This window comes from Rhinolophus hipposideros (assembly GCF_964194185.1).
Source record: "Rhinolophus hipposideros genome assembly, chromosome: 25".
Taxonomy (NCBI): Eukaryota; Metazoa; Chordata; class Mammalia; order Chiroptera; family Rhinolophidae; genus Rhinolophus; species Rhinolophus hipposideros.
In genome coordinates this window covers 26,578,275-26,605,343 of record NC_138071.1, presented here as the reverse complement: position 1 = coordinate 26,605,343, position 27,069 = coordinate 26,578,275, and the positions used below count along the sequence as shown (strand labels likewise).

At 56.1% G+C, this 27,069-nt stretch overlaps 2 protein-coding genes across 5 annotated transcripts in view; both read right to left on the bottom strand.

Moving 5' to 3' along the window:
* LOC308492949 (uncharacterized protein) overlaps positions 1 to 11,041 on the bottom strand; it is a 13,606-nt gene extending 2,565 nt beyond the window's left edge. The window contains exons 1-3 of one of the 3 annotated variants that reach the window (XM_081038481.1): positions 10,904 to 11,041; positions 9,210 to 9,336; positions 664 to 1,595 (exon numbers count right to left, since the gene is read on the bottom strand). In XM_081038481.1, coding sequence (XP_080894607.1) covers positions 956 to 1,567 — 612 coding nt within the window. In that variant the 5' untranslated portion in view covers positions 1,568 to 1,595; positions 9,210 to 9,336; positions 10,904 to 11,041 and the 3' untranslated portion in view covers positions 664 to 955. Of the gene's footprint in view, positions 1 to 663; positions 1,596 to 3,281; positions 3,455 to 3,879; positions 4,003 to 9,209; positions 9,337 to 10,903 lie in introns of those variants that run through there. The other 2 variants (XM_081038482.1, XM_081038483.1) reach the window with 2 other exon arrangements.
* A 32-nt stretch (positions 11,042 to 11,073) lies between these two features.
* Positions 11,074 to 25,859, bottom strand: ZNF775 (zinc finger protein 775; the record flags this gene model as incomplete). 2 transcript variants are annotated; one of them, XM_081038480.1, is made up of 3 exons in its annotated part: positions 11,074 to 12,670; positions 14,594 to 14,632; positions 25,652 to 25,859. In XM_081038480.1, 3 exons carry the CDS (start codon positions 25,857 to 25,859, stop codon positions 11,085 to 11,087), a joined length of 1,833 nt encoding a protein of 610 aa, XP_080894606.1. In that variant the 3' UTR covers positions 11,074 to 11,084. The 2 variants fall into 2 exon arrangements, with proteins under 2 accessions (XP_080894606.1, XP_080894605.1); XM_081038479.1 differs by lacking the exon at positions 14,594 to 14,632 and adding an exon at positions 17,120 to 17,194 and having other exon boundaries at positions 25,728 to 25,829.
* Positions 25,860 to 27,069: the final 1,210 nt, after the last annotated feature.

Sequence of the window (27,069 nt, the reverse complement as noted above, 5' to 3'; positions counted from 1 at the left end):
GGTCCTGGTTTAATCTCTTAATCTTAGCCACTAAGTACCAGCCCACATTGCAATAGCCACCTGGGGGCAGCAGGCAGAGAGCAACTGGACCCCAAGGAGCCACAAAGGCCTAAGGAAGGGCAGAGGCTGGGTCCCCAGCACCGACCGAGCACAGTACAAGGCCTGGAGCCAGGCTCTGCGACTGCAGGTCCTTTCAAGCCCCAGCTTCCTTCCTCCCAACTCCCACTGTGGATGCCATGTCTCCCTCAGGCACCCACATCACCCAGCGATGCCCCTGCCCGGGTTCCTGCCACATGCTCCCTGGTCACATCCCTACATCCTCACAGCTCCACTTTCCCACCAGGAAGAGCCTCTCTCAAGGGTGGTGCAGGAAAGATGAAGGGTCCTGGGGTCGAGAACCCAAAACAAGGCACAGGTTTACACTGCGGTCCCACTAAGTACTAAGCATGACTTGGGGCAAGCTTGGGTAAGTCTCAGTCTCCTCCTCTTCCAAATGGCCTGGGGACTATGGCTAGTGGCCTTCTCCAGGTCGCTTTCCACTCTGGGATTCTGGGGAATGAAGATCTAGTAAGAAGTTGGTCATAGAGAGACCTACCATAGCCCAGTATGTCCCACCTGTCCCCACCCAATATTACCACCCCCACACACACCTACCCTCGCCACCGCAAGCCTGAGAGGGGCTCTGGCCGGCCCTTGGGTCTTACCTGCTCTAGGCTGGGCCAGCCGGAGGAGAGGAAAACTTCCAAGGGGCCCAAAGCAGCAGTGTGCAGCCAACCGGAGGGTCCTGGGGAGGAGTGGAAGGAGGCAGCAAAGCTGGGCGGCCCACTCCTTCAAAACGCCCAGCCAGCCTTCTCTGTCTCCTGGGATCCCATCCAGAAGCGGGCCTGCAGCCCAGCGCCATCTCCAAGGGCTTCGGACGTGGCTCGGGACAGGAAGAGCGTGGGCCCCGCGCGCATCATAGCACGCGGCCTAAATGGGCCGCCTGGCCCTCGGGCCCATGGCCGTGGCTGCGCTGGTGGGTCTTGAGCGAGCCTTCGCGTGCAAAGCTCTTGCCACAGCGGGCACAGAAGTAGGGCCGCCGCTCCCCGAAGACACCGGGGCGGCGTGGGTGTGGCGCCGGCATGCGCGCGTGGGTGCGCTGGTGGTTGAGCAGGAAGCGCGGCTCTCGGAAGCAGCGGCCACACTGCGCGCACTGGTGCGGCTTCTCGCCGCTGTGGATGCGCTGGTGCGTGAGCAGGTTCTGCTTGAGGCTGAAGCAGCGGCCGCACTCGGGGCAGGGGAAGGGCCGCTCGCCCGTGTGGGTGCGCTGATGCACCTCCAGGTTGTGCTTGACGCTGAAGGCCTTGCCACACTCGGGGCACACGAAGGAGGCCGCGCGGCCCGCCCCGGCGTGCGCCTTCTGGTGCCGCACCAGGCTGGGCTGCTGCGAGAAGGTCTGGCCGCACAGCGGGCAGCGGTGGGGCTGCTCCTCCGCCGGGTGGTGGATGACCAGGCCTCGCTCGTCCCCCAGACCCTCCTCCCCGTCCCCCGCAGGGGACCCGCCCTCGGAGGATGCCAGCTCGGTCATGGGCACTGCCCGCTGCAATCACCAGCCCCTGGAGAGGCAGAAGCAGAAAGAGGAGTCAGGGGGGAATCAGCCAGCCCCAGCCTCGGGGAGGACACTCCAGGGTCCTCGCACAACTTCCATCATCCGTTCCTCTACAGTCTTGCTCGAGCCAGCGTTCTCCTGCTGGATGGCCTTCTTTCTCTTCTACCCCTTCGTCACATCCTGCCCCTCCTTCAGGTGCTTCTCAAGTGCCACCTCCTCCTGGAAGCCTTCCCTGACCTCTCCAGCCCCTCTTGAGCCACGTGGTCCAACCCTGTGACCCTCACTTCTCACTGCTTGCGGGTCAGTCATCCCACCTCATCTGCTCGCCTGTGCGTGCCTTGAGCACGAGCTGCGTTCTTTTATCCCCATCACCAAGCACTGTGTCTGCGTACAAGGCATTGAATAAATGCCAATGAGTAGTATTCAGAGGCTCCTACTATTGGAAGTTTTCCTGCACCTGGATATGTCTTATCTCTCTGACCATATTCTCAAGGAGGGGGTAAGGAGGTGTATCCCCAATCTGGGGGGAAGAGTGGGGTCACCGATGGTTTGAAGATCTTTTTGCAAAGCTTAAGAAAAGAAAAACCCTTTAAACGTGCAAGTAGCCTCAGCACTAACGGCAGCAGCTCTTTGTTTATCAAAATGAAGCATGCCTGTAAGAGGTTTGCAAGTCACTTAACCAAAGTGTGAGTTCCTGGGGTCAGCTCAGCTTCATTCCTTTTGGTGTCCCCACAGCAAAGCCTGAGCAACACTCAGTGCTCAACAAGCACCCCCAAATTCAGCTCCATCCCGGTCATGCCGCTTCTCCTCAGGATTCTCTTCTCCAGGACACTGTATTCCTCTTACATTGTTTCCTATTGTCCTCACAACACCCTAGGAAGGGGCAGGGCTTATTGCATCCCACTTTATAGAAGGGGAAACCGAGGCTCAGTGAAGTCAACTTGCCCAAGGTCACAGAGCAAGGTGAGGACTAGGCCCTCAGTTTTCGGACTCACTTTTGAAAGCCCTTCTCAATGAACTAGCTGTTCACCAACTAAACTCCTCCCTGAATACACACACACACACACACACACACACACACACACACACACACGCACATGACCACCACCATCATCCCAGCCACCCCAGAGCCATCGATACCCAAAGGGCCACTGCTCCTGTACGGCACTGATTGCTGCCACCACCCCCCTACCTCCAAAAACCTTGGGTTCCTGCTCCTGCAGAGCACTGAGGCCAGCTCCAGGGTAGGCTGAGCTGGCCACTCCCCTGTGTACCCCCATCCCCACCTGGGAAGCTTGCAGGCACCCCCTGGACCTCTGTGCAGGCCTTCTCCACACTGCCAGATCTCACTGCTTACTGCAACCTCAGTCAGTCTCTCTGTAGAGTGGGGTCTCAGGGATACCCTCTCTATCTCTCTATATCCTCAGGCCAGGGTGGGACACACACTCCCGAGTAGAGGGACAAGTACTACTTGCAATAGACCCCCACCCACAGTGCTTCCCTAGGCAGCTGCACTGACATTTGCAAAGACAAATCATCAGAGTCCCCTTGGCCAGTCTGTCTGGCCTTGTCACTGGGCAGTCTCCCCGGTCTACCCAGCTATACCTCTGATCAAGACCCTGCCCCACCGAGAGGGTCCCAGGCCCTGGTCCTCCTCTTCCCCCCAAGTTCCTCCAGCCCATCCGACACTCACAGCCCAGGCTGTGCCCCTGTTCCTCCGTCGCCAGCAGCGGCTCTTTCCTCTAGGGTCTGCGCTGCCCAGAGCAAATACGGTAACTCTCCCGCAGCGACTCCCAGGCCTTCTCCCTCGCCCCCATGAAGACAGCCAGCGTCCCGAACTGCTGTTCTTATCAAATAGCTGCATGTATCAGAAGAGCTGACCCCACCCACCCGACCCCTGCGCACAACCTTGCCAATTCCTGGGGCAGAGTGACCCTGGAGAAATATGGTAAACTCTGCGTCGCAACCCCACCCCTGTGAAAATACGTAGGCCTCCCACCCAGCTGCCGCCACCCACCCCACCCACCCCACTGCAAGCCCCAGCTCCTTTAGGGAATGAATTCTACCCACCCACCCCCCCTCGCTCCTGCAGCACCCCCGGGGGAACCACGTAACCCTGAATAAATACGTAATTAAGTCGCGGCGCTTCCCTCTCCGGGAAAGGATCTGCGCGGCTCCCGGCAAATACGGTAGCGCGCCCGCAGTGACCCGCCCCCAAGGGTCCGGCACGGGCCTGGATAAATACGGTAATCTCCCGCCGCGGCCCTGGCCCCGGCCGGCCGGGGACTCACATGGCGCCGCCTCCCAAGCCCTCGGTCTCCTCCGCAGCGCCGCAGTCGCCAACGTTGCGGCAGCCGCACAGCAGCCCCGTGAGGCTGGGAGGTCTAACTCGACAACAACCTGGCTGGCGGAAAAAGGAGGGATGTGAGCCCTGAGCCAGCCAGGCAGGAGTGGGAACCAGTCACGGGACGGTTCCGGGGGCAAAACATCCGCGGGGCGGGTCACCCCAAACCCCCACCCCCTACCCCCACCCCCCACCCCGGCCCCGTTGCCCCAGCCATTCCCATTTCAGGATTCCTGATGCAGGGCTACCCTAGCCAGGCCCACAAACTGACCCAGCGCCTAGGAAAGAGTCTGGGAGCGCTGGAGGTACAAAGCCTTCCTTGTAGAGAGAAGGGGGTGAAGGCAGGCGCCCCTGTTGCGCAGCCTTTGAAGGGTAGGGGCTCCTAGAAGGGGCAGAATCGGAGCTGCCCTAGCTGATAGCTTTGCCAAAGCCCACCTTCCTATATGGCCAGGTAATGCCACTAAGATGACTGGAGAAGTGGAAGAAAAATTATAGCCTTACTGCTTCTCCTCCTAGAAGCGAATCCAGAGATCGCCCGTAAAAGAGCTGCTTGTAACACCCAGGGGAAGCAGCTGGTGTGGACAGGGCTGAGCTCCATTCCAGTTTCCAGCTGTCACTTAATAACAATACGCCTTACATATACATTACATATCTTTTTACGAAGCCCTTTCCCATGTATTATCCCGTGGGAGCCTTCCAATGATAATGTGTGGTCTAGGTTGTATACCGGTATTATTATCCCATTTTATAGATGGGAAAATAAAATAAAATTGAAGCTCAGAGTGGCTTCACACAGCTGTCATGGCGGAGCTCAGATAAGAAGGCAGGCCCACCACCCAGCTCACTCTCCCCTCAATACTCTGGTACCTCGACCCCAAAACAGAAACCGGCTGTGATGCCCGGGAGCAGAAGTAATAACCTCATCCGGAGTGAGAAAGTCCCTCAGGATTTACATTTCATAGATCTAGAAACTGAGGCCAGAAGGGAAAGTGATTTTTTGAAAGTTAAAAGTGCTAAAGGAACGTGAACTAGCCTTTTTCTCCGTGGTCCCTCTGTAGCGTGCCGTGTTGGGGAGCAGTTGGGATTCCACAAGGCCCAGGCAGTTGGGATTCCGCAAGGCAGGGCTCCTCACAGCAGGCAGTGGATGGGGCTGTTGGAGGCGCTAGCCCAGCCTCATGAGGGACCCCTACACCCAACAGGTGCCTTTCAGAGCCGGGAACTGAAGGATTCCAGGTGGGCTCCACCGGGCCCTAACAATCAACCCCTTACTCCCAACACCACACCTGGGGCCCAGGCCTGCCTGCTTTCGCAGCTCAATCCGTGGACCTGCCTATCTCAGCAGGTCCACCTGGGTTACTCAGCGTCTGGAATACCCCTGCCCCCGATTCATGTGCCTCACGCACCCGACTGAGGCCTGTGGGACTTCATGAGCTAGACATCCCAAGGAGATTGGTATTTCAAATCGAAGCGACAGGGAAGGAGTTCTGGGAAGCCCCAAGGAATCAATCCACCAGCATAGATGGTACCCAGGGCCAAGGGTAGAGCTCCCATGGCATTGACAACAGGACCCCAAACCACTGATATAGCCCACACCCCCTCTGCTTCCCCCCACACACCCCCCACACCCACGGTACTGCAGCTCTGCTCATGCAACAGTCACACCTCCCAGGTCTCCAGCTCCTGTTACAAAAGTTGTCACCTGCCAGAGAAACCAGCTTTCACCTCTCATGTAGGCTACAGGAGAAATGGGGACACTTATAAATGACCAGATTTTCAAAATCAGAATCAGTAATATACCTGAGGATGTCGCCTATATTTTTAGCAGCATTGTCTAGGTAGGTTGTGTCAAAATAGAAAGGAAAGAAAGGCAGGGGGAGCAGGGACAGGGAAGGGGGGAGGCTGAAAATACCACCTGAAACTCATCCGCTCTCAGTGGGAGCGCTGAGGGCTGAGGACAGGGAGGCCTGTTCTCTGCTGTCACTGCGCGATTTTACTGAGTCACTTCGTTTCTCTGGTTTCGTACACATACACCCCCTCCCACATCGCCTCTGCGTTTTCACGTGCTGCAATGAACACAATAGAATGGCAATGGGAAACATTCTGCAAAAGAGCCATGCTTCTTCGGACAGGCAGAGCCATTGGCCAGGTGGCCATCACCACTACTCCACGAGGCTCATGTAACAGCTGGGCTCTGGACGCTAACCAAGACTTGGGTGGCACGCAGCCACTGAGTCCCAGAGAATGGCTGGCCCTGGCTCCCCTGTGGGTAGAGGCATGTACTGCTCAGTAGAGCCCTGCCCAGGGCCCTGCAGTGTACCCCCTACGCCACCCCTAGGTGGACCACCATCACGCCATGTGCTCCCACTGCTCTCATAAATACAAGCCTGGCCATCCTCCAGCTCCTGCTCCAGCTGCATCCCCAGGTTTCGCTCCCGGTGAAACCTGGGAGCGTCTTCTCCCCTCTCCCTGGATTGGACGGTGGTCACTAACGTCCTTCTCCACAGCACCTGCGCTGCTTCCAACTGGGATGCAGCACACCTGTTTCCCCTCTAGGTTGTGAGCCTCAGAAGGCACAGACTGTGTTTTCAGCATCTCTGGACCCCAAGTGACAAGCATACAACAGACCCTCAGTCCATGTCTGTTGCATGAATGAACGCCCGTCTGCAGGGTACACCTGAGAGCTGTGGCTGCCGGCCAGGGTGCTACACGGTGGAAGGAATGAGCTGCGGGCAGAGCTACAGCCCCTGCCACAGCCTGCGGGCTGGCAGACCTGCACAGACCCCCCCAGAGATGTTGTGTCTGCTCCAAAGTTCTCTTTCCTTGAATTTAAAACCCAAGACGTGGCCTATGACACCAACTCAGCCTTACACTTGCAGCCGGCCTCCTTACCCCTGGGGCTGGGTCATGGCTTGCAGGGACTGAACTGTGTTTGGGGAAACCCTTTTCTTCTCTTTCCAAGGCACGACTTGCCCTTCTGCAAATGCTGTGCAAGTAGCCAGATGCGGAGGTTATCACACTAATGACCACAGCTACCACTTATTGAATGCCCGCTGTGTGCCCGGCACCGGATGACATGCTTTACACTGGCTACTTGTCCAAGTCCTACAGCTTCAGTGGCAAAGCCAGAATGATGCGACCCCATCCAGTATTCCCCAAAATAAAAGAAAGCTCTTTCTAGATTGCAGAAAGAGACAACATTTCTACTTCTTCTCAATAGGAGCATAATCTTTACGGCTGTCCTGTCCAGGAGCCAGGTGATGGCTATTTGAATTGAAATTTACTGAAATCAAATCCAATGTAAAATTCAGTTCCTCAGCCTCCCTAGCCACATTTTGAAGTGTTCCGTCGCCACATGTGGCTGGTGGCTATGGAGCTGGACAGCACAGACGCTGAGCAATGTCATCATCACAGAAAGTCCTCCTGGACAGTGCTGGTCCAGGGCCCCTCCCCCCAAGTCTGAAGAGCCTAGGACACACCTTTCTCTTTCTATCCCAAGGGACACTCTGTGGGATACCATTCATTCCGTCTCCTGTGCTGGGATCAGGAAAGAGCAACAATGTATGAGAACATACTATTTTGGGCCCCAACAGTCCTTTTGTCAAAAGATGAAGGGTATTTCTTTGACAAACCATTAGCATCCCCCACTCCCACCGGGCACTGTCTCCAGTCAGTGCACCTGCTGAGCAGTCACCCCTCCAGCGTCAAGGCTCTCTGTCCCTGGGACAGCTCCCTGGGGCTGGGCAATGGGGACCCAAACCCTCCCAAGGAGGCTGACCATCCCGCCACTGACTTGAAGCTCACGTTGGTGGCCGAAAATGACTATTTTCCAAGGACCTATGTCATTTTTCCCAGCTCCCAGCCTGCTCCTGACCACAGCTCACAAGGAGGGTGCGGGTAGTTCTGGGAACCCTTTTCCCACCGACTTGTCTGGCCTGCTGGAAGCTTGGCCGCGGGTCCACACGGCACACCTGCACTTACCTGGCCGTGGACAGAATAAAAGATCTTGATTTATTTACTCCTGGTGGTTTTCTGTTCCCCTCGACCACCTGCTAATCTCAGTGTGCTCTGGAGCAGTTTGAGTTATAAAACACTAGGATAGGTCTGATCTTCTTGTCTTTGATTGTATGCTGTGCCTCTTCCTAAATATTCTCTGGTCTAGTGTTATTATTTTAAAATGAAAGAGAATGAAACTTGAGGTTGACAGTGCCTGGCTTCCCTTGGAAATCCTGTGACAGTGACAGTGGAAGAGGCTTCAGCTAACAGGAGCTTGGCAGCCCTGCAGAGACGTGACTTGGTGGACACGTTCCACCATCCCCATCCCCGTTTCCTGTATCACTGCCTGCCTAGGTCACTGACTGTCGCGGTGATGGGTGAATAAGAAAGCCTTGCTACGAGTGCCGGGGCTGGCAGTTTGTTCAAGAGCTGTCCTTATCGACTGTCCCAAGGCTGGGTGTGTATTAAAACCATTTTTCATAAGGTTCACAAAGCTCCATAAGTGTAGAGACTGTGACTGCTAGCAACTGGGTTGTGCCCCCCCCCCAAATTCATATATTGAAGCCCTGATTCCCCACCGTGACAGCATTTGGAATGGGGACATTTGGGAGGCAGTCAGGTTTAGATGAAGTTATGAGAGCGGGGTCCTTCTGATGAGCTCAGTGTCTCTATAAGAGGAGGAAAAAAGGCCAGAATGCTCTCTTGTGCTTTCTCTCTCCCTCCTCCCCACCATGTGAGGACACAGAGCACAGGGGGTCGTCTGCAAGCCAGGAAGCAGGCCCTCACCAGAAAGCAAATCTGCCAGCACCTTGATCCTGGATGTCCCAGCTTCCGGATGGTGTGAAGCCCCCAGCCTGTGGTATTTGTTGTGCAGCCTGAGCTCACTAAGACAGTGGCTTACTCATTGCAGCCGCCCTGCAATCGGACACAGTGCCTGGCACACAGCAGGTTTATCTAATGGATCAGTGCTGTGCCATCTCCTGACCTGGTCCATGGGACATGCACCTCAGGAATTCTGTACTCTGCTGGACTGGGCCCCAGCCCCATTGTGACCCAAAGGACCCATCTGTGAGAGGATCGGTCACCTGGGGTCAGTGAACAGGCATTCTCAGGACGTGGCAAGGGGGGAGAAGCTACAATTAGACCTCATTAACCCCCAATCCTACCAACGCAACTGTTTGACTTGATCACTGAACATGGGTCACTTGTGGGCAATAACACAAGCTATGGTACAGAAAATCCCGCCCACCTGTCTCTGCATCTGCCTGCCCTGCCCCCAAGCACCTGATTTGATGGGCTCCAGTGTTTCTGCAGGGCCGTCCTTGCAGACAGCAGCTCTCGAATGCAGGCATGGTCCTCCGGGATGCCTTCCTGGAGGAGGTGGGCTTGCTCGAGTTGGTCTCAGGGTTTGCTAAGTGGCAAAGAGGAAGAAGTATATGACTCTTGAGCCTTCCCCATGGTTGAAGTAGGTTTTGATGAGATCCAAGGCCATTGGCCTCCCAGAGCAGAGCAGACGGGGGGAGGAGCTGCAGGGGCCCGGCAGGCTTTATAGGGGGAGACAGGGGAGCACGTGGGGCTGGTGTGGGTCAGAGAGGGGCCTAGGAAAACCCTTCTGCTTTGGTTTCCAGCTGGTCCTGAGAGCTACGCTCTCCGATGCGCACACCTCACCCAGTTGTTGGATTTCACACAGCATGGTTTGTGGTCAGAGACCTGAACCGTGAGCAGCAGCCACTGCAGAATGCCACCCAGGACCGGCACTGTGACCCGGGGGAGCCAGATCACCTGCACAGGTCTTTTTGTGATGATACAACAATGAGACCTCCTGCCACAGGAAAGGGACTAAACGAAACATGAAAAGAGGGGTGACCACAGCACTTCCTGGAGAGGGTAGCATGTCTCTGAGTTTAGAGAACCCGCCTCCGCAGCAGACCCCTGGGAGGCAGGCAGACACAACTCATCCTCCTACAGAATCAGCTAGGGTCCCCGCATTTCCCCCCTACTTCCCAGCCATCAGACCCTGGTACCCCAACACCCAACCCTCTCTGCAATTCCCTCCTCTCCTCTGGGAAGATAGCTGGGCTGGAGCCCTAAGTTCTTCTGTCAGCACCAGGGCTTCAGTGGACCGTGTTTTGGAAGAGCATGAGGAGTGACCTTTGGGGGCTACGGGTTGAGGGGGGTATGTGGGAAGAGACCACATTGTCTTGGAGGAAGGAAAAACAGAATTGGGTGTAGGGAGTTGCTGTGCTCATGGCCAAAGCCCCCTGTCCTGCTCCTGGGATAAATGGATCCCTCACAGCACACACAGTTCCCTAAGCGAAGCTTACAAAGGACAACGAGACCAAGTGACATCATCAGTCCTTCATTTTTCTCTTCACAGCACTGGCATTGATAAGAATCCAAGCCGCTGACCGTCAGCCATCAGGCGAGCCCCGGGCCCACCAAGTAGGAGCAATACATTGGGCTCTCTTCTGCTGCACGTCCCTCCCCAAGCCACCAAACCTCAGCTGGGACCACGCCCCTGTGCCCCAGCCTGACCACCACACACAGGCGGGTCCTAGGGTCAGGCAGCCACCACAGCCTCCAGGGCCGGGGGACACTCGGGGTTGAGAAGGACCCTAGAACCATTCATTCCTTCCAGAGCTAGGTACTGAATGCCTTAAGTGCTGGGCACTGCCCTTGGCACCGGGAATATGCCTGCCCCTCCCGAGCCACAGCTTGGAGCTTCCATCCTTGACAACGCTGTGTGCGGACGCTCACATCGGGACAGCGCCTGGCCGTCCCACAGAGCAGTCTAACCGGCTGGTGCTACAGCTGACCAGTCCAGACCTGCGCCATTTCACACCAGGGAGCCTCTCCCAGAGCCCTGACAGCCCCCCATGCGGTGCCTGGGGGCTGGGGTCCCACCTCTGAGGAAGTGTACAGCGGTTCAACCTATGCCAGATGCATTGGGCTCCAGGGTAAGGAATGTCTGATCTTACCTCCTCCTTCAGCCCACCAGGGACCTTTTGGGTCCCCCTTTGGGATACTTCCGGATTTCTGTTCTTAGGCCTTCAGGTAGGGTCTCAGCTCCTGGGATTCTAAAAGCCACCGTTTCTGGCCATTCTCCCTAGCACCCTGAAAAACATTCCCCCACCACGGGTCCACTCGGGTCCAAGGGCACTACAGAGCCTCGTCCCTGGCGCTGGGGGTGGGCGCCAGGGTCCCCCGGTGCACGCGCTGGTGCTTGAGCAGGTGCTGCTTCTGGCTGAAGCCGCGGCCACAGGCGGCGCACAGGTAGGGCCGCTCGCCCGTGTGGTTGCGCCGGTGCCGCGTCAGGTTGGGCTTCTGGCTGAAGCGGCGGCCGCACTCGGGGCACGGGTAGGGCCGCTCGCCCGTGTGGATGCGCCGGTGGATGGTCAGCGCCGACCACCACGAGAAGCTCTTGCCGCACTCGCTGCAGATGAACTGGCGCTGCTCCCCGGGCCCCGCCAGGCCCGCCCGCGCGCCGTCCCACCGCGCGTCCCCGCGTCCCCGGGCCGGCGGGGGACCACGCGGCGGCACCGACCGGCCCAGGAGGCCCGGAGCCTGGGGCTCGGCACCCAGCACGGCGGGCCCGGGCCGCAGCGGCGGGGCCGTGGCGGCCACGTGCAGGCGCTGGTGCGCGCGCAGCGCCGCGTGGCTGGGGCAGGTCTGGCCGCAGCTGGGGCAGCGCGCCGCCCGGGCCCCCGGCAGGTGCGTGCGCTGGTGCTTGAGCAGGTGCTGCTTCTGGCGGAAGCTGCGGCCGCAGTGCGGGCAGGGGTGCGGCCGCTCGCCCGTGTGGTTGCGCAGGTGGCGCGTCAGGTTGGGCTTCTGGCTGAAGCGGCGGCCGCACTCGGGGCACGCGTAGGGCCGCTCGCCCGTGTGGGTGCGCCGGTGGATGTTCAGCGACGACCACCACGAGAAGCTCTTGCCGCACTCGCTGCAGATGAACTGGCGTTGCTCGTCCGGCCCCACGGCAGTGGCGGCGGCGGCGGGGACTGGAGTCCGGGCCCCCGCCGGGAGCCACCAGCCCTGGCAGAGCCCCAGCCAGGCCCACTCGGGGCGCCCCCGCGCGGGCCCCAGCCGCAGGCGACAGCTCCGGCGGGTCGCGGCACCGCGGAGCAGCTCCTGGCGGTCCCGGGCGTGCGCGCGCTGGTGCATGCGGAGGCCCACCTGGTGGCGGAAGCAGCGCTCGCACTCGGGGCACGAGTGGGTGGCGGGCCGAGAGTGGGTCTTCTGGTGCTTGAGCAGGTGCTGCTTCTGGCTAAAGCGCCTGGCACACTCGGGACAGCAGAAGGGCCGCTCGCCCGTGTGGTGGCGCTGGTGGCGGGCCAGGTTGGGCTTCTGGCTGAAGCTCTTGCCGCACTTGCCGCAGGGGTATGGCTTCTCCCCGGTGTGCGTGCGCTGATGGATCTGCAGGGACGACCACCAGCTGAACGTCTTCCCGCAGTCCAGGCACACGAAGTGACCCTCGCCGGCAGAAAGCGCGCGGCTCAGGGGGCCCGAGGCTGTCCCCGGAGCCCTGCCTGCCAGCCTCGCGTCCTGCTCAGCGGGAGGGGTCCACCTGGGACCCCCAGTCTCTTCCTGTCCCCCCAAGGCTCGCGGCTTCCCGACGGTGTGGCATGGCGGGAGGCCCCGACGCTGCTGGAAAATGTTCTCCTTATCCTTCTTGCAAAGCACGGCCTGTGGTGCCAGGGTCTGCAGCAGCCACTCTGGCTTTTCTTGTTTGATCCTCATCGCCAGCCCATCTGCCAGAGGCGAAGGGAGAGAGGACGGGTAGTCAGTCACTGCTCAAGGGGAGGAAGGGAAAGATGCGCTGGGAGGGCAGAGCACACAGGAAGGAAGGCAGGAGGAAAAGATTTTCATGGGAAAGGAGACAGCAGAGAGTAACGGAAGGCAGGAAAGACAGAAGGTTGGGGCAGCTTGGGGTGTGGAGAAGGGCAAAGGGCAAAGAAAGGAAAGATAAGTGAGGACCACCCACTGTACCCTGAGGCCCAGGAGACGCAGAGACGTGAAAGACACCAATCCAGTGAGTCTTTCACCCAGGCAACAAGCAGAACGTGGCCACGTTTCTAACGTCTGTTCTTTTTCTAAGAGGATCCACTCACATGCTGGGAGCTTATGAAGCGTCCAGGCCCAGGCCCTCAGTGGTTGGGTGAGCAAGCCGCATGTCACTGCAGGGCCCTCTCCAGGGCTGTAGCTATGGTGCCTGAGCCCCTCACCTGCTCAGACCTCGGCTCTTGGGCAAACTCACCTTTCTTCAACAAAACCAAGAACAAGAAAGTCGGCCCAAAAGTTCTCAGCTCCCAGAACAAGTGTCACCTTGTATTAAACCTATAGTCCCCTTTACTCTCGAGAGTCCCCCCCACACACGGCTGCTCAGGTCTACAGGGGTGCTTTGTTCCCCAAGCTCATGGCCATCAGCGCGATGAAGAAGGTCTGCCAAAAACTAAACACAGACTACATGACTCCTTGTATATGAAATTCAAAAGCTGGCGAAACTAATCGATGAGTTAGAAGTCAGGATAATGGTTCCCCGTATACAGGGCACTGTGATTGGAAGAGAAAAGGAGGGCACTTCTGGGGTTCTGGCCATTTTCTCTTTCTTGATGCTAGGTACTGGTTACACCAGCAGGTTCACTTTATAAGAATTTATAGAGCTTGTGACCTATGCATGTTTCTCTGCGTTACACTTCAATAAAAAGTTTATATTCAATAAAAAGTAGGTAAAATGAAACCGTTGTGAACAAAGGAGAGAGAGAAACTCTAAACAACAGGTTCCAAACTTAAAAAGACAACAAAATAAGCCCAAAGGAAATAGGTGGAAAGGATTAAGAAAGATAAAAGCATACATTATAAGATAAAGGGAACATTAAACTATAAAAAGGATTCTGAAAATCCTAAAATACTATGTTATGTCAATTAAAAAAATATATATATATATACATATATATGTATATGTATATATAATGGATGGTTTTGTCAGAAAATATAAATGAACAAAACTGACTCAAGAGTAGGTAAAAAACAAACAAACATGTCTCTATAAACAGAAGAGACTGAAAAGAAAGCTAAAGTTCTACCTTGAAACTGGGCAACAGGTCACTCAACTATGTAAACAGGTTCTACTAAAACTTCAAGGGAAGGATTCGTCCCAGCTTACATAAACTGTAACAGTGGCGAGGAGGGGAAGAATGGGGGGAGCCTACAAGCTAGCACGGCCCAGTGTCAAGACAAGATGAGGGTGGGGTAGGCAGGAAATTACAGGTTTACCATTCTTTGAAAATAGACGCAAAGAATAAACACAAAATCATTAGCGAAGCAGGCTCAGCAATATTAAAAGAATAACAACGTCTCATGACCTTGCTGGGCTCTTCCCCATGAAAGCAGAGATGGCACAGTATAATTCATGACATTACACGTTAAAAAGTGGAAAACCTTATACCATCTGAATAGGAGCGAAAAAGTCATAAGACAAAATTCAACATTTCTAGAGGGAGAGAAGGAAGAAGGAAAGGAGGGAAGAAGAAAAAGAGAGGGAGGGGGAATTGAAGAAAGGAAGGAAGTTTTCAGTAAACTTAATAGGTTGACAGTGGAGATATACTAGAAATTGCAGCAAATGTTATAACTACAGACAAAAGATTCAAGTTAGGAATGAGACAAGTGCTCACTGTCACTGCCACTCTTCAACATTGTCCATGTGGAAGGAACTAGCCAAAGCGATAGGGGGAAATATGAAATATATACAAATAAATATTAGAAAGGAAACTATCATTTGCTGATAATTACTAACCTAGAATGTGCAAGAGAACCCACTGACAAAGTATTAGAAATAAAAGTTTCAGCAAGATTGCCGATACAAAAACACATAACAATTCATAACTTTTAAAAAGTGGCAATAAAAATCTATAAATAACTGAGACTACACCTAATATACATGTAAAACTTACATAACAATAACTATTAAACTTTACTGAAGGGATAAAGAAAACGTAAGTCAAAGGCAAATGCATCATCATATTCTTAGATGAAAAGGAAAAGAAGCCCTTCGCTCCAAAACAATGTTTAAATTCAGTGTAATCCTAATTAAGTAAATTGTAAAATTTACAATTTGCATAAATACACAGAAAACTCTAAAAATGAGTGAGGAAGAATTTGGCTTACATATTAAAAGCTAAAATACTACCATCACACACCTACTGGAATGGCTAAAATCCAAAGCACCGACAGCACCAAATGCTGGTGAGGATGTGGAGCCACAGGAACTCTCAGTCACTGCTGGTGGGGACGCAAATGGTGCAGCCACTTTGGAAGACAGTGTGGCGGTTTCTTACAAATCAAACATACACTCACCATATGATCCAGCAATCACTCTCCTAACTGTTTCCCCAAAGGAGTTGAAAACTTATGTCCACACAAAAATCGGCACAAGATGTTTACAGCAGCTTTGTTAATAATTGTCAAAACCAGGTGCGACCAAGAAATGGCCCTCAGTAGGTGAGTGGATAAACAGTGGCACACCAGACAACGGAACGCTATTCAGAGATAAAAAGAAATGAGCCATGGAGCCACAAAGAGACATGGAGGAAATGTAAATACATCTTACCAAGTGAAAGAAGCCAGTCTGAAAAGGCTACATGCTGTGTGATTCCAACTACATGACATCTGGAGAAGGCGGGTATGAGTGACAGGGTGTGGGAGGAGCCCTGAAGCTCTGGGCTGGTGTGTGGAGACCCCCTGAAGTGCGCATACGGGGACTTCAGGCGTCATGGGGCACTTCTTAGGGATCAGGGGTCAGTCCAGAGGAAAACAGGCCTGTCCTGCCTGTGGCGAAGGAGTCCAAAGCAAAGGTACCACTCCTTGTCACCATAAAAAAGATCATTTCTATTTCTTACACACTCTAAATGGGTCAGGTGAAATGAAATGGCGCTAAATGGGGAGCTATTGTTTAATGGGTACAGAGTTGCTGGGGTGATGACAAAGTTCTGGAAGTAGATGGCAGTGATGGTTGCGCAACACTGTGAATGAATGTACTTACTGCCACTGAATTGTATACTTAAAGATGGTTACAATGGTAAGTTTCATGTTATGTATATTTTACCCCAATTTAAAAAACCCATGAAACAAAAACGAAAAGGTGCTTTAAAGATGGCTGAAAACTCTAGCCATCGAGAGTCATTCCCTCAGCCTGGCCAGCGGGCAGCGGGAGCCTGTGGGGGGCCCAGGGCTGGCAAGGGGCACCCAGTCCCCATTTCCTCTGTGTCTTCAGGGCCTCGGCTGGTGTTCCCCACCTCCTCCCTAAGACCACAGGGCACCCCAGAAGCTGCTGTAGAGTGGAGAGAGGGCCCGGGCAGACCCCATCTCTCACCTACGAGTTAGGATTCCACTTGTGGAGCTTAAATGGGGAAAAGGTCCTCTGCTAAAATGTTTGGAACCGTTGCCCTAGTTAATGTCAGCACGGGTGCATATCTCAAGCTCTCTCACACACACCGAGTATTCTCAGTGTTCAAAGTGACAGAGTGGGGGACACACTGGGAAGTGGGGTGGCCGTGCTCACTGACGCCTGTGTCAGGACCCAGCCCCAGAACAGTGTGGTGTCTGTACAGCACACCGTCCGCCTTTGAGCTATGTGTCCTCACGACAGGCTCTAAGTGGGCCAGCTGACACAGACCATGAGCTCTGAGTGACCCCAGGACTGAGGAGGAGGAGAGGGAGGAGATGGTGACGGTGGTGAAGGTGGTGAAGGTGGTGAAGGTGGTGATGGTGGTGACAGTGGTGACGGTGGTGACGGTGGTGACGGTGGTGACGACGACAGCAGGGCTTGTGTTAACCCCTCACCTACCCACACGGCCAGTTTTCAATGTTTGATTGGCGTGACCACCGTGAACTCCCTGTTCCAGCACTTAAAAACCTGGCTTCCCCCATCCCCACTGGCACATTTCTCCTTGGGTGTGCGCACGCGCGTTTTCCCTTGCCTGGCAAGTCATGGGCTGCACGTTCTCATTTTGGGAGCTCCCATAGTCTGTCTCTGTTCCACTCTTGGACACAACCTTCACTGCCCTGGTCCCACCCTGCAATTTGACACTAAGGCCCGGTGAGGGCAGAAACTCACGCTCAGCTGCAGGGGGACAACGGAGCACAGAAGACGAGCCTGGGGAGGGGCCGAGGTCGGCCTGGACCTTTCCATCTTCTCTTACCTGTGCTGGCGCCGGCCAGGCCACTCTCCATCCCGGCGACCCCACGGCATCAGCACGGCGCTCCCTGCCCGTTGTCTGTGGGTGAGATGGGAGCAAAGGAAAGAGAGTTGGCCTGTGGGACAAGGAGGAAAGGGCTTCCCAGTCCCCCCGCCACCTCACAGGACGCATTCCTTTTTTTTCAAGAGCTTTTCTCTCCATGACCTGTTGAAATGTGAAGGGTTTTCTTCAATTGCACACATACCTGTTGGCAGGTAAAACAAGCATAATTCTTATTATCTGAAGAGGAGACTGAGACCAGAGAGGCCCCCTGACATGCTCCGCATCACAGAGGTGGCTGAATGGAGGGGCGGGGCAAGACCCCTGCCCCCTAGCTCCCAGACCGGAGGCCCAGGTCTGCACTGTCAGCACCTGACACCCCCCAAACACCTCCCTGCATGGGAGAAACTCAAGTAAGTCAGACAGGCCTGAAAAGTCGTGCATATACCTTGGAAGGCTAAATTATCCCTCCAAAGTCACCGACCCCTCCTTCCTCAAAGTCCCCATCTGGGTTCTGTTCCGAACCCTCCCAGGCTGCTCTCCACGCAAGAACATACACAGTCCAGCTGGGGGACCAGCCCACCGGTAGGGCTGGGGCTCAGTGTTTTTTTACCGCTCACGGTGTTACTAGAACATTTCCTGAAGGGCTCACTTACTGCCTGGCACCTGACTGGGGACAGGCCATGCTGCTCAGACGCCTCGGGCTTGGCATGACTGCCCCTGCGAGGGGTGCTCTTCCCCAGATCTCCGCGTGGCCCCCTCGCCTCTTTCGGACCTCTGCCTACATGTCAAGAGCAGCCTCCCCTGGCTCCTCTGGGTAAAGTCACAACCCTAGCTCCACCTCACATTCTTCCGTGACACTTTACCACCTGACCGTGATATTCGCTGTCATCGCAAGGACAGGAACTCTTCGTGCCCACTGCGGAATGCCCGGGGCCTGGGACGGAGCCTGCACACAGAGGGCACGCAGCAGCACTGTGTGGCACCAACCCGCTGCCGGTTGTCCCGCACTCGGAATGGGGGCTGCAGGCAGCCAGGGCTTCATTTTCTCCACCCAGTACCATGGACGGCCTCTCCTAAGGGAGGGATCGTGTTTCACACGCCTGCACCCCCTTAGCGCCCACACTCCCAAAGGGCCCAGCAAGGACCATGGCTGTCAGCTCAGCTCTCGTAGCTTTTCCAGGAGTCAGACAGTACTCCTTCTGGGTACCTGGGCTCAGCCACCCTCATCGGACACCCAGTCCGATTTTGCTCCCCACCTGGGGCCCTCGAGAGCCTCCCAGAGACTCCATTCTAAGGGTCCCCCTACCTTCTCCCCGTTCCCCTTCCAGCAGCCACTCCTGGAGGAAGGATCCAGGCTTAGAATCTGGATCCTGCCAAGGGGGGTGGGGGTGTGGCGTGAAATGGTAAATAAGAATCTGAAAAATCATTTTCCCTCGTGTAAAAAAGGGAAAGTGACCCCCTCCCCTTTCTTTTAGAGCATTTTCTTCAGAAAACTTCTAATTGTAGTAAGTTCTTTCTCTGCCCCTTTGAGATGTATGTAAATCTTTTTAAAAGGCAAAATAAGGCTCTTTCCAGCTTTACAACCCAGGACTATCTCTCTCTATCTAGGATCTGCAACCATCTCTTTGAAATGTAAATATCAAGGGAGATAGGGCCCTGTCTCCCAGTCCCCATGAGAGGGTGGGAGTCTAACTTGGCTGGACACCTGGCTCCAAGCTGCAAAGGACAAAAGTCTGTTTTTCCTGTGGAGAAAGGCCATTAGCTCACATAGATGGTCACCTGTTACCAGGTGAAGTTAGGATGAACTGTGTGTGCCAAATGGTCAGTCCTCTGACCTGAGGACCAGTGGGGGTTCATCTTAGGAACATGTGTGTAATGGACTGCATCTGCTGGGCTGAACAACACGTGAGATTTCTTTCTGCCTTTGTCACCTCCTAGCGGATGGCCTGCGACGTGCATCTCTTTCTGGTGGAAGGCTTATTCAATAATAAAACGTTTCTTGCTCTCCTATTTTTGTGGGGAGCTTTTCTGACTTGGCAGGAGATTTGGCTTTTAATTCTGTTTCCCCAACAGGGTCTGTTCCACACTCCTACTGTGGTTTCTTACAGGCACTGAGAGCTCTCCTGTGGTGCAGAGAGGGAGGGGAGGCGGGAGAGGGGGGAGGGAAAAGCTCACTGGGGGGGGGGAAGCTCACGGAGGGAGGGGGGAGGGGGGAGGGGGCGGGGGGCTCTGCTGGATGCTGGTGTTCTACCTTAGCGCCATCTTTGCCTGCAGGTCACACTCTGTGTCCCACGTCTTGGGGAAGCCTCTCACCAATGTCCCCCTAAAGGGGACTGGCACACAGGGGGGCCACCTCTACTTGGGGAGACTCAGATGGGTGGTGGATCCACCATTCAGGGTGAGGACGGAGGGTGGGGCTTGGTCTTACTCACAAAAACCCCAACACAACAAGAAGCCCCTTGAGCCCAGTTAAATCAGTCCTACTTGATCCATTCTGTCTTCCAGGAGGCATTAGGACCTAAAAACTGCCTCGGGTGGCAGAGAGGCCTCAATCTTGGGGAACAATTCCCAGTGAATTACCTGGGCAGCCCCTCCTGATGCCTGGGTATTTCCGTCCTGGCCACACCAGGGCTCGTGGTCCAAGTAAGACAGAAGTGGACATGGAAGAAAGGGGATTCGCACGGGCCCCAGAGGAAGGAGTAAGAAATGAGCGGTACAAAGGACAGGATGGGGGACAGGTAGGCCCTATCTCAGGGGCCCACCTCGACCTGTGTGCTCAGGTGGAGGACTTCTGGAACACAGACAAGCAGGTGTCCTGCAGACAAATCCTGAGCCAGCTAAGCCGTGGACCATCCCTCCTCACGGCCACATCCTTCCAGGTCAGCCAGGCCACCAGGTACGTCCCACCCCAAGCTGCTCCTTTTCCGCCCTTCTCTCTTATTCTCCCACCCTTCTCACCCAACCTACCAGACACATCACTCAGCTGGCCTGGAACCCGGAAAGCAGGCTGCCCAGCAAAATGCCCTGGCCAAAAAAACAGTAGGCAGTGGAGGCCAGTCTGCCACCCCCAACAGAGCCCAGACCGAGTCTCTGAGTCTCTGACGGCCGCTTGGCCCCAACTCCAACCTCTGATGATCTTTCCCTTCCCCGCCAGCAAGTTCTGGGGAGAGCAGGGGACGGGTCTCAGGACAGGGCCCTGAGGGGTCACTGCCCCCTTTCCAGCCCCTGGCTCTGGCCTCAGCCCTCCGCCCACAGGCTCAGGCTGCAGTTGAGATGACAGCCCCCCCCTCACCCAGAAGGCTTCCCCTGGGGCAGCTGCCATGACAACTGCCAGACCACACAAAGTGCGGATTGTGGCCGATGGCAGGTGGTGAGGTCTGGGGGCAGGGGAAGGTAACAAAGGAACTTTGGTCTCGTAGAACTTGGGGCCAGGAAGGGGGCGGACAGCAGCTGGGGTAAGGAGAAAGGGCACAGGGGGAGAGGCAGCATGGGGACATACCCGGTCTCTCCACATCCTCCCCATTGCAGGCCCCTGGAACTTCCACCAGCCAAGCACATCTCTCTTCACAGACTCAGGTTCAAGGTCACACCAGTAGTAAATGCTGGAGCCAGGACCCCTCTGGGCTCGGCCTGGCCAAGCCACAGCCCTTTCCCTGGACGACATCACCTCCTACGAGAAGGTACGGGATATAGCAGACCTTAGACGACCAGCCCCTCATTGCCAGGAATGGGGATTCTATACCCAGCTGTGGTTTTTTTAAATTTATGTAAGTTAAATCAAAATTCTGTTTCTCATTCACACTGGTCACGTTTCAAGGGCTCAATAGGCACATGTGGCCAGAGCTACCATCACGGTCAGCAGAGAGGAACATGTCACATTCAGCAGGTTCTCCTGGGCGGCCCTGCACTAAACCGTAAGCGCCAGGAAGGCAGGGGCCTTGCCCTGCCCGCTCCCTGATCTGCAGAAGGCGCTCAGCGTATATTGACTGAATGAGACAAAGGACGAACTAAAGAGGGGGCTCCTCAGGCCCCACGCTGCGTCACGAACAACAAATACCTCAGGAGTTGATGATGGTCTCTGCCTGGCAAACCGACTCCAGTTAATGTCAGTGGAGATTTCACTTGAAACAGACAACCATAGGCATATGACGAGACACTCCTATAGACACTGAAATCACACACAGGCACGCCCAGCGACATCCTATCTAACAGCTAACACAGCGAAGTAAGCAAAAGTCAAAGATGCAGAAACACAGAGATACCCGCACACCTGAGGACACCGGTACCAGGCAAAGTACAAAGAAACTGAGGATTTCACACCCCACGGACACACCTGCAGATCCAGACACAAGTGTGCGATGTGAAGCCGGGGAGCACAAATCCCCACACAGCGCCCTGGTGGAAACAGAAATGGGAATCGACCCTCACTCAGCCTGGGGCATCCCATCCGGCCCACTGCTCCAGGGGGAAAACTCAGGGAGGAGGGAATGGAAGCGAAGCATCCACAGTGAGCCAGGAAGCTGCCAGCAGAGAGCAGAGGGAGTGTGATGGCGACAGTCACCTGCTGGGTTACCTGTGCTGGGGGGACAGGGTGGCAAGAGGCCAGTGAGGCTGCAGCTGGCCGGGGGGAAGCTGGAGGGACAGAAAGCCCTAAAAAGAGAATGAGGGTCTGCTCAGCAAGCCCAGTACCCACCCAGGCCAGGCCTGTAGGGCTCCCAACCGGGAGGCCCTTCCCTTCGCCCTGTGAACCTGAGCCCGCAGGGCGGGCTCCTCAGCCCAGTCTCCCCGGGAAGGCTGGGGGCCCCAGGTTCTAGCCCACCTGTCCTTGGCAAGTGACGTCACCTCTAGGCCTGAGTACCCGACGTGCAGTGACTGGAAAGACCTGCTCTGGAGGCTGGTTACGAGCATCAGGTGAGGGGAGTCTGCGGAAACACTATACTTTCTGAACCCTATAAACTCGCAGTGTCTTTTCTGCCCCATTATCATGGCCTGAACACAATCCGCACCCACATTTTCTAAGGCGCCCCCACTGCTGGCTCACTCTTCCTAAACCATAACTCTTCAAGCTGCTTCTGAATCTTCAGGGGCCCCAGTGCCTACACAGTAACCCCAAACTCTGCTCACCAACGTGAGCTGGCCTCACAGGAGGAAGGGCGTGGACACGTGTCTATTGCCAGCACGACCTGTGAAGCCATTTACCTAACCGAGCAGCGCAGGGGAGGGCAGCTCCTCGACCCTGGTCAGCCCCCAGCCCTGGGTTAGCCTGACAGGAGGAGGGGCTCCTCTGGCCTATCGGAGTCGGGGGTTAGGAGTGGTAAAGAAAGCGGGGCTGGCCTCGAAGCCTTGGAAGCTTCTGCTGGCCTGAGGCTCAAAGGTTCAGCTCAGGTGAACTCCACTGGTCTTATCCCCCAACTGTGCTGGGGACGGAACCAGGGTAGCCTGGTCCCCCAGGACCATAGCTCCTCCCCCAGGCCCTCTCCCAAGGCCAGCAGCATGAAGCCTGTCCCCTGGGGGGGGGGGGCTCTGCCGGCCTCTGGACAATCAGCTCCTCTCTAGGCTTCCGTGTCCTGTCCCTGGACCCACTAGACCTCACAAGGTCCTCTCCTCCAGAGTTTCTGACCAAGGAGGGCATACACACCAATCGCCCAAAGCGGCTTTACACTGTTCCTGGAAAGGCGGGGCAGCTGCTGCCAGGACCACGCCCACAGACAGACAAGCAGGCCCAGAGGTGCTGCCCAGGCCAGGGGAACGGCTCCTCCACCACCTACGGCCGGCCTGCATCCCGCGTCCAGCGTCCTGCCACCACTCCCACAAGGAGTGGGAGCCCCAGCCCCTCCAGGGCCCCTGCGCAAGCAATCTTCCTCTCTGCGACTCAAGGTTGCCTCCCTCCTCTCCTCAGGGTGCACCCCCATCGTGACCCTCTTCCAAGCCCTGCCCCCTGCATCTTAACTGACAGTGATTGTCAGTCCTAGGAGAGAGGCCAGAGCCACGGAGCAAGGGGGAAGGGCAGGCCATCCTCCCACATGAAGACCACGCCAAAGGGGAAAGGGCCCAAGATGGAGGGTGGGGTGGGGTAGGGGGTGCTGAGAGCTTGGAATGGGGTTTGCTTCTACTTAGCCATGTGACCATAGGCTAGCCACTTTCCTTCTCTGGGCCTCAGTTTCCCCATCTGCAAATGGAAATAATGCCTGCTCCTGCGTATAGAACTGTTATATATCAAGTGGGGGAAACAGCGTGAAAGGACTCTGAAAAATGTTCACAAGGTGTGAGATGAGTTCTTTTTAGGTCACTGCGGTGACCACATCCTCTCCCGACTCCCCACCTCGTAAGAACTGTACCACAGGGTTGCCCTGGTAGGAAGCGCCCGGTTTAGTGACTTCAGTTGGCATCTGCTAGCCTTCCCTGGGAACCAGGTCCATGGGCAGCCTGGTCATCACATCCGTCCACACCTGGAGGTCCCCACTTCGACCCCAGGCCTGTCGCGAGGCACCTGCTTCCAGAACCTCTGCCTCCCCCTGCCTGACATGCGCAACTTTGCTGGGACAGTCACCCCCTGCCCCCCTGCACCCCTGCCTGTACCATAACCATGGCGTCACCATCCCAGGCTTTGTTCACCCATCTCCCTTTAGAGGAGAGAGCAGCACCCACATTCTGCCACCCAAATCCAGAACTCAGGAGCCTGGATTCAGGGCCTGGACCCCCATTACCTGATCTGAAGACGAGGGACAAAACCAAATGCTAACAACACTTTGAACGGGTGTCACATTTTAATCTATACACGCTTTTTCAGTCTATGCTGCATTCAAAGGAGTTTGGAAAAGTTGGGAGTGTTTCCCTCTTGTCAGATGAGGAACGCGAGGCCCAGAGGTGACATTCTCTGCCTCCGAGAGTCAGCCATCAGGTGTCCTTCCGCACATCCTCACCATGCTCTTCCCTCCGGGCCACTACACCCTGGGAAACCTTGGGTTCCTCAGCTTAACCCTCTCCAGGGGCAGGGCCCGGACCACCTCCACTGCAGTCTGCACATTGCCCTGGGCCTCCATTGCCTCCCAGGGGTGACAGTGTCTTCATCAGTCCTCTCAAAAAACGCCACCGTCTTTCGCTACCACACAGCACAAACCCTAATCGCCAGAGCTCACTAAGAATGACTCGCACCGCCTCTCTCCTGGAGACCACACCTCCAATCCATCCACCACCCAGCACTCAAGTTTCCCAAAACGGCAATTTGGACATGTTACTACTTTGCTTAAGGTACTTCAGTGGGTCCTCAGCGCTTTCAGGTTCAGCTAAAAATTTCTTGGCAAGACCATTTAACACCTGGCCTCTGCTCACCTCTCCTCACTGCACCCCAACGTGCCCCATCGTCCCGCTCTGAAGCTCTCTGTCCTGGCCACATCATCGCACACCTGTAACCAGTCCTGGAATCCTGTGCCCAGCCTGCCTCTGGGATCACTGTGACCAGGAAGCCTTTTTGGACTCACCAGGCTGTTAGCGACCCTTCTCTGTTTCACCCGTGCACCCACCGAAGCCAGCACCATCAACGTGGCATAATAATAATTTGTCTCCAAAACAAGATGGTAAACATCTTAACACAGGGACTGGTTCTCTCTCCCCGACATCCAGCACATGGTCCCACGTGCTGTAAACCATTAATGACAATTTTAATAAAGGAACATTTAAATAAAAGAGATGTAAGCCCAAAACAGCCTACAGAATCATGGAAGCTTACCGTTGAAAGTAGACTAATACCCTCTAATCTCTTCATTTTATAGACGAACACAGGGGCCCACAATGAATAGCCTAGACATTCCGGGCCCCTCTGCCCCGCAACCTCTGGGGCTTTGACCACGCCCAAGCCCAGCGCGGGCTGAGCACGTCCCCCTCCGGGCTCGCCTGGCCCGCAGCGCTGCGGGGAGCCGCGTGTCCACGCCTCGCCTTTCCGGGGGAAGAAGCCCCCGCCCCCGCCCCCAACCCCAATAAGATCTTGGCTCCTGTGCCCATTTTCCGAGAATAGAGGTTTCGGGGAGGCTGCTACACACACGCTACCCAGGTCTGTGGTGCTTCCCTCTCATTGTTCTCCCCCCAACCTTTATCCCCACTCATTTAATGGTGTATTAGGCACCTACTATGTGTCACTCTGCTGCGAGCACTAAGGTTGCTGCCCTCCAGAGGCTCGGCCTTTTGGGGAGACTGTCACAAGTCCCGAATACCGGGACAGCGCTCGGGCAGCGCGCGCCCGGACGGCCGGGGCGCAGTCCCCCCGCTCCCCACGCGCTTCCTGCGGCTCTCACCGGCCCCCTCCTGCTCTCGGCCTCGGCCTGCAGCCCCTCCCACGCACGACCCGGGTCCCTGTACCCACGGGCTGTGTGGAGGTGGGAAAAGTTCGGGGCCGGAGCGCGGGGGGCTCAGGAGACCCCACGGGCCCCGCGGCCGCCTCCAGCCCGCGGCCGGTGGAGGCAGCGCGGGAGGAGCGGGGCCGGGCGCTGGCCCCACCGCAGGTCCGTCCCTCCGCACGCCCCTCCCCGCCCGGATTCAGAGAGACTCGGAGGAAGAGGACGGGAATAAATACCTTTGACTTTGTGGCTAAGGTTAACGGGAACTGCCACCCCGGGGCGACTTGGGCACTGGGCTCCCCAGCCCTGCCAGTCCCGGGGCAGGCGGGGCGGGCGCGGGGCCCTGATTGGCTGGCGAGCCTGGCCATCCCCAGGGCCGCCCCGCTGCTTGATTGGCTGCGCTGCTCAGATGACCAGCTCGGCCCTATCGGAGAAGCCCGCGGGGCGGCCCCTTTGTTCTCCGGAGCCAATAGCCGGGGTGGGCGGGCTGACCTCGCCTCCCGCGGGGCGTGGAGGGGCCCAGCTGGGCGTTAACGCGTCGGCGGTGGGGCACCCGACCTGGGTCCCGGAGTCCGAGGGGAGGTGGGCGGGGGTGAGGCCAGGCTGTGACCGGTGAGCGCACGGCCACAGCTCCCGCTCCTCCCCTCCGGCCGGCTCTCCCGCCCGGGCCCACAGACGCGCGCGCTGAAATGGGTCCAGTCCCTCCGCGACTGTCGGTCGGACGCCTGCGACACTCCCGCACCGCTCTCGGGGTCGGGATCGCGGGGAACAAGGACGGACCCGGCCCCGACGCTCACGTGGCGGTGGTGCTCGGAACTACAACACACCAGGGGCTAAGAGTGACATGTGTGTGTCCCGTGTGACAGCAGAGAAATCGTCCTCCGCCCCCGCGCGACCCTGGGCACGTCGTGGGTTCGTGATAAGCGACCCTGGGGCCTCTACGAGAGACTGAGCTATCATTCAGCCCAACCCCTAGCCTTCTCTTTGAGTAAACAGCGACCTGCAGAGGTTAATTTCCTAGATCAGGTGTCACTGATGATTTAGAGGCACGGTCCAGATGGCCAAGAAGGGTTTTCTGTTCCCAGAGACTTTCAGGAAGGAGAATTTCCTCTTCCAACCACGCTGATTGGAAGTAAGTACTCCTCTATGTCAAGAACATTCCTTACGCTGCCGCCTCACAGGGGTCAGCTACAGTCGATTCCCACTGGCAGGATTCTCTCCGAGATGCTTAGAAACCGCCTTTGGGACACGGGGTTGGTACAAAACGAAGCTGAGCCTCTCAGACTTCCTAGGGAACTTTCTGTTCAGCCCATCGACTTTATTCTAATGAATCAGTCAGCAGCTGCCTGGGATGCATTTGCCATGGGACCAGCTGCTGTTCAGCCTCTTCACACAATAGAAACTGACATTCTAGCAGTTTGGCCACAAACTTTGTGCACATTTTTACAAAAGATACTTTGTTTCTAGACTTTGATGTAATCACCTATAAAAGAGTTAATACGTTTCTAGTTACATACTTGCCTTACTGGAATTTTGCAGCACCCTAACTCAGTCCATTGTCTATAGAAGCGTTTGTAA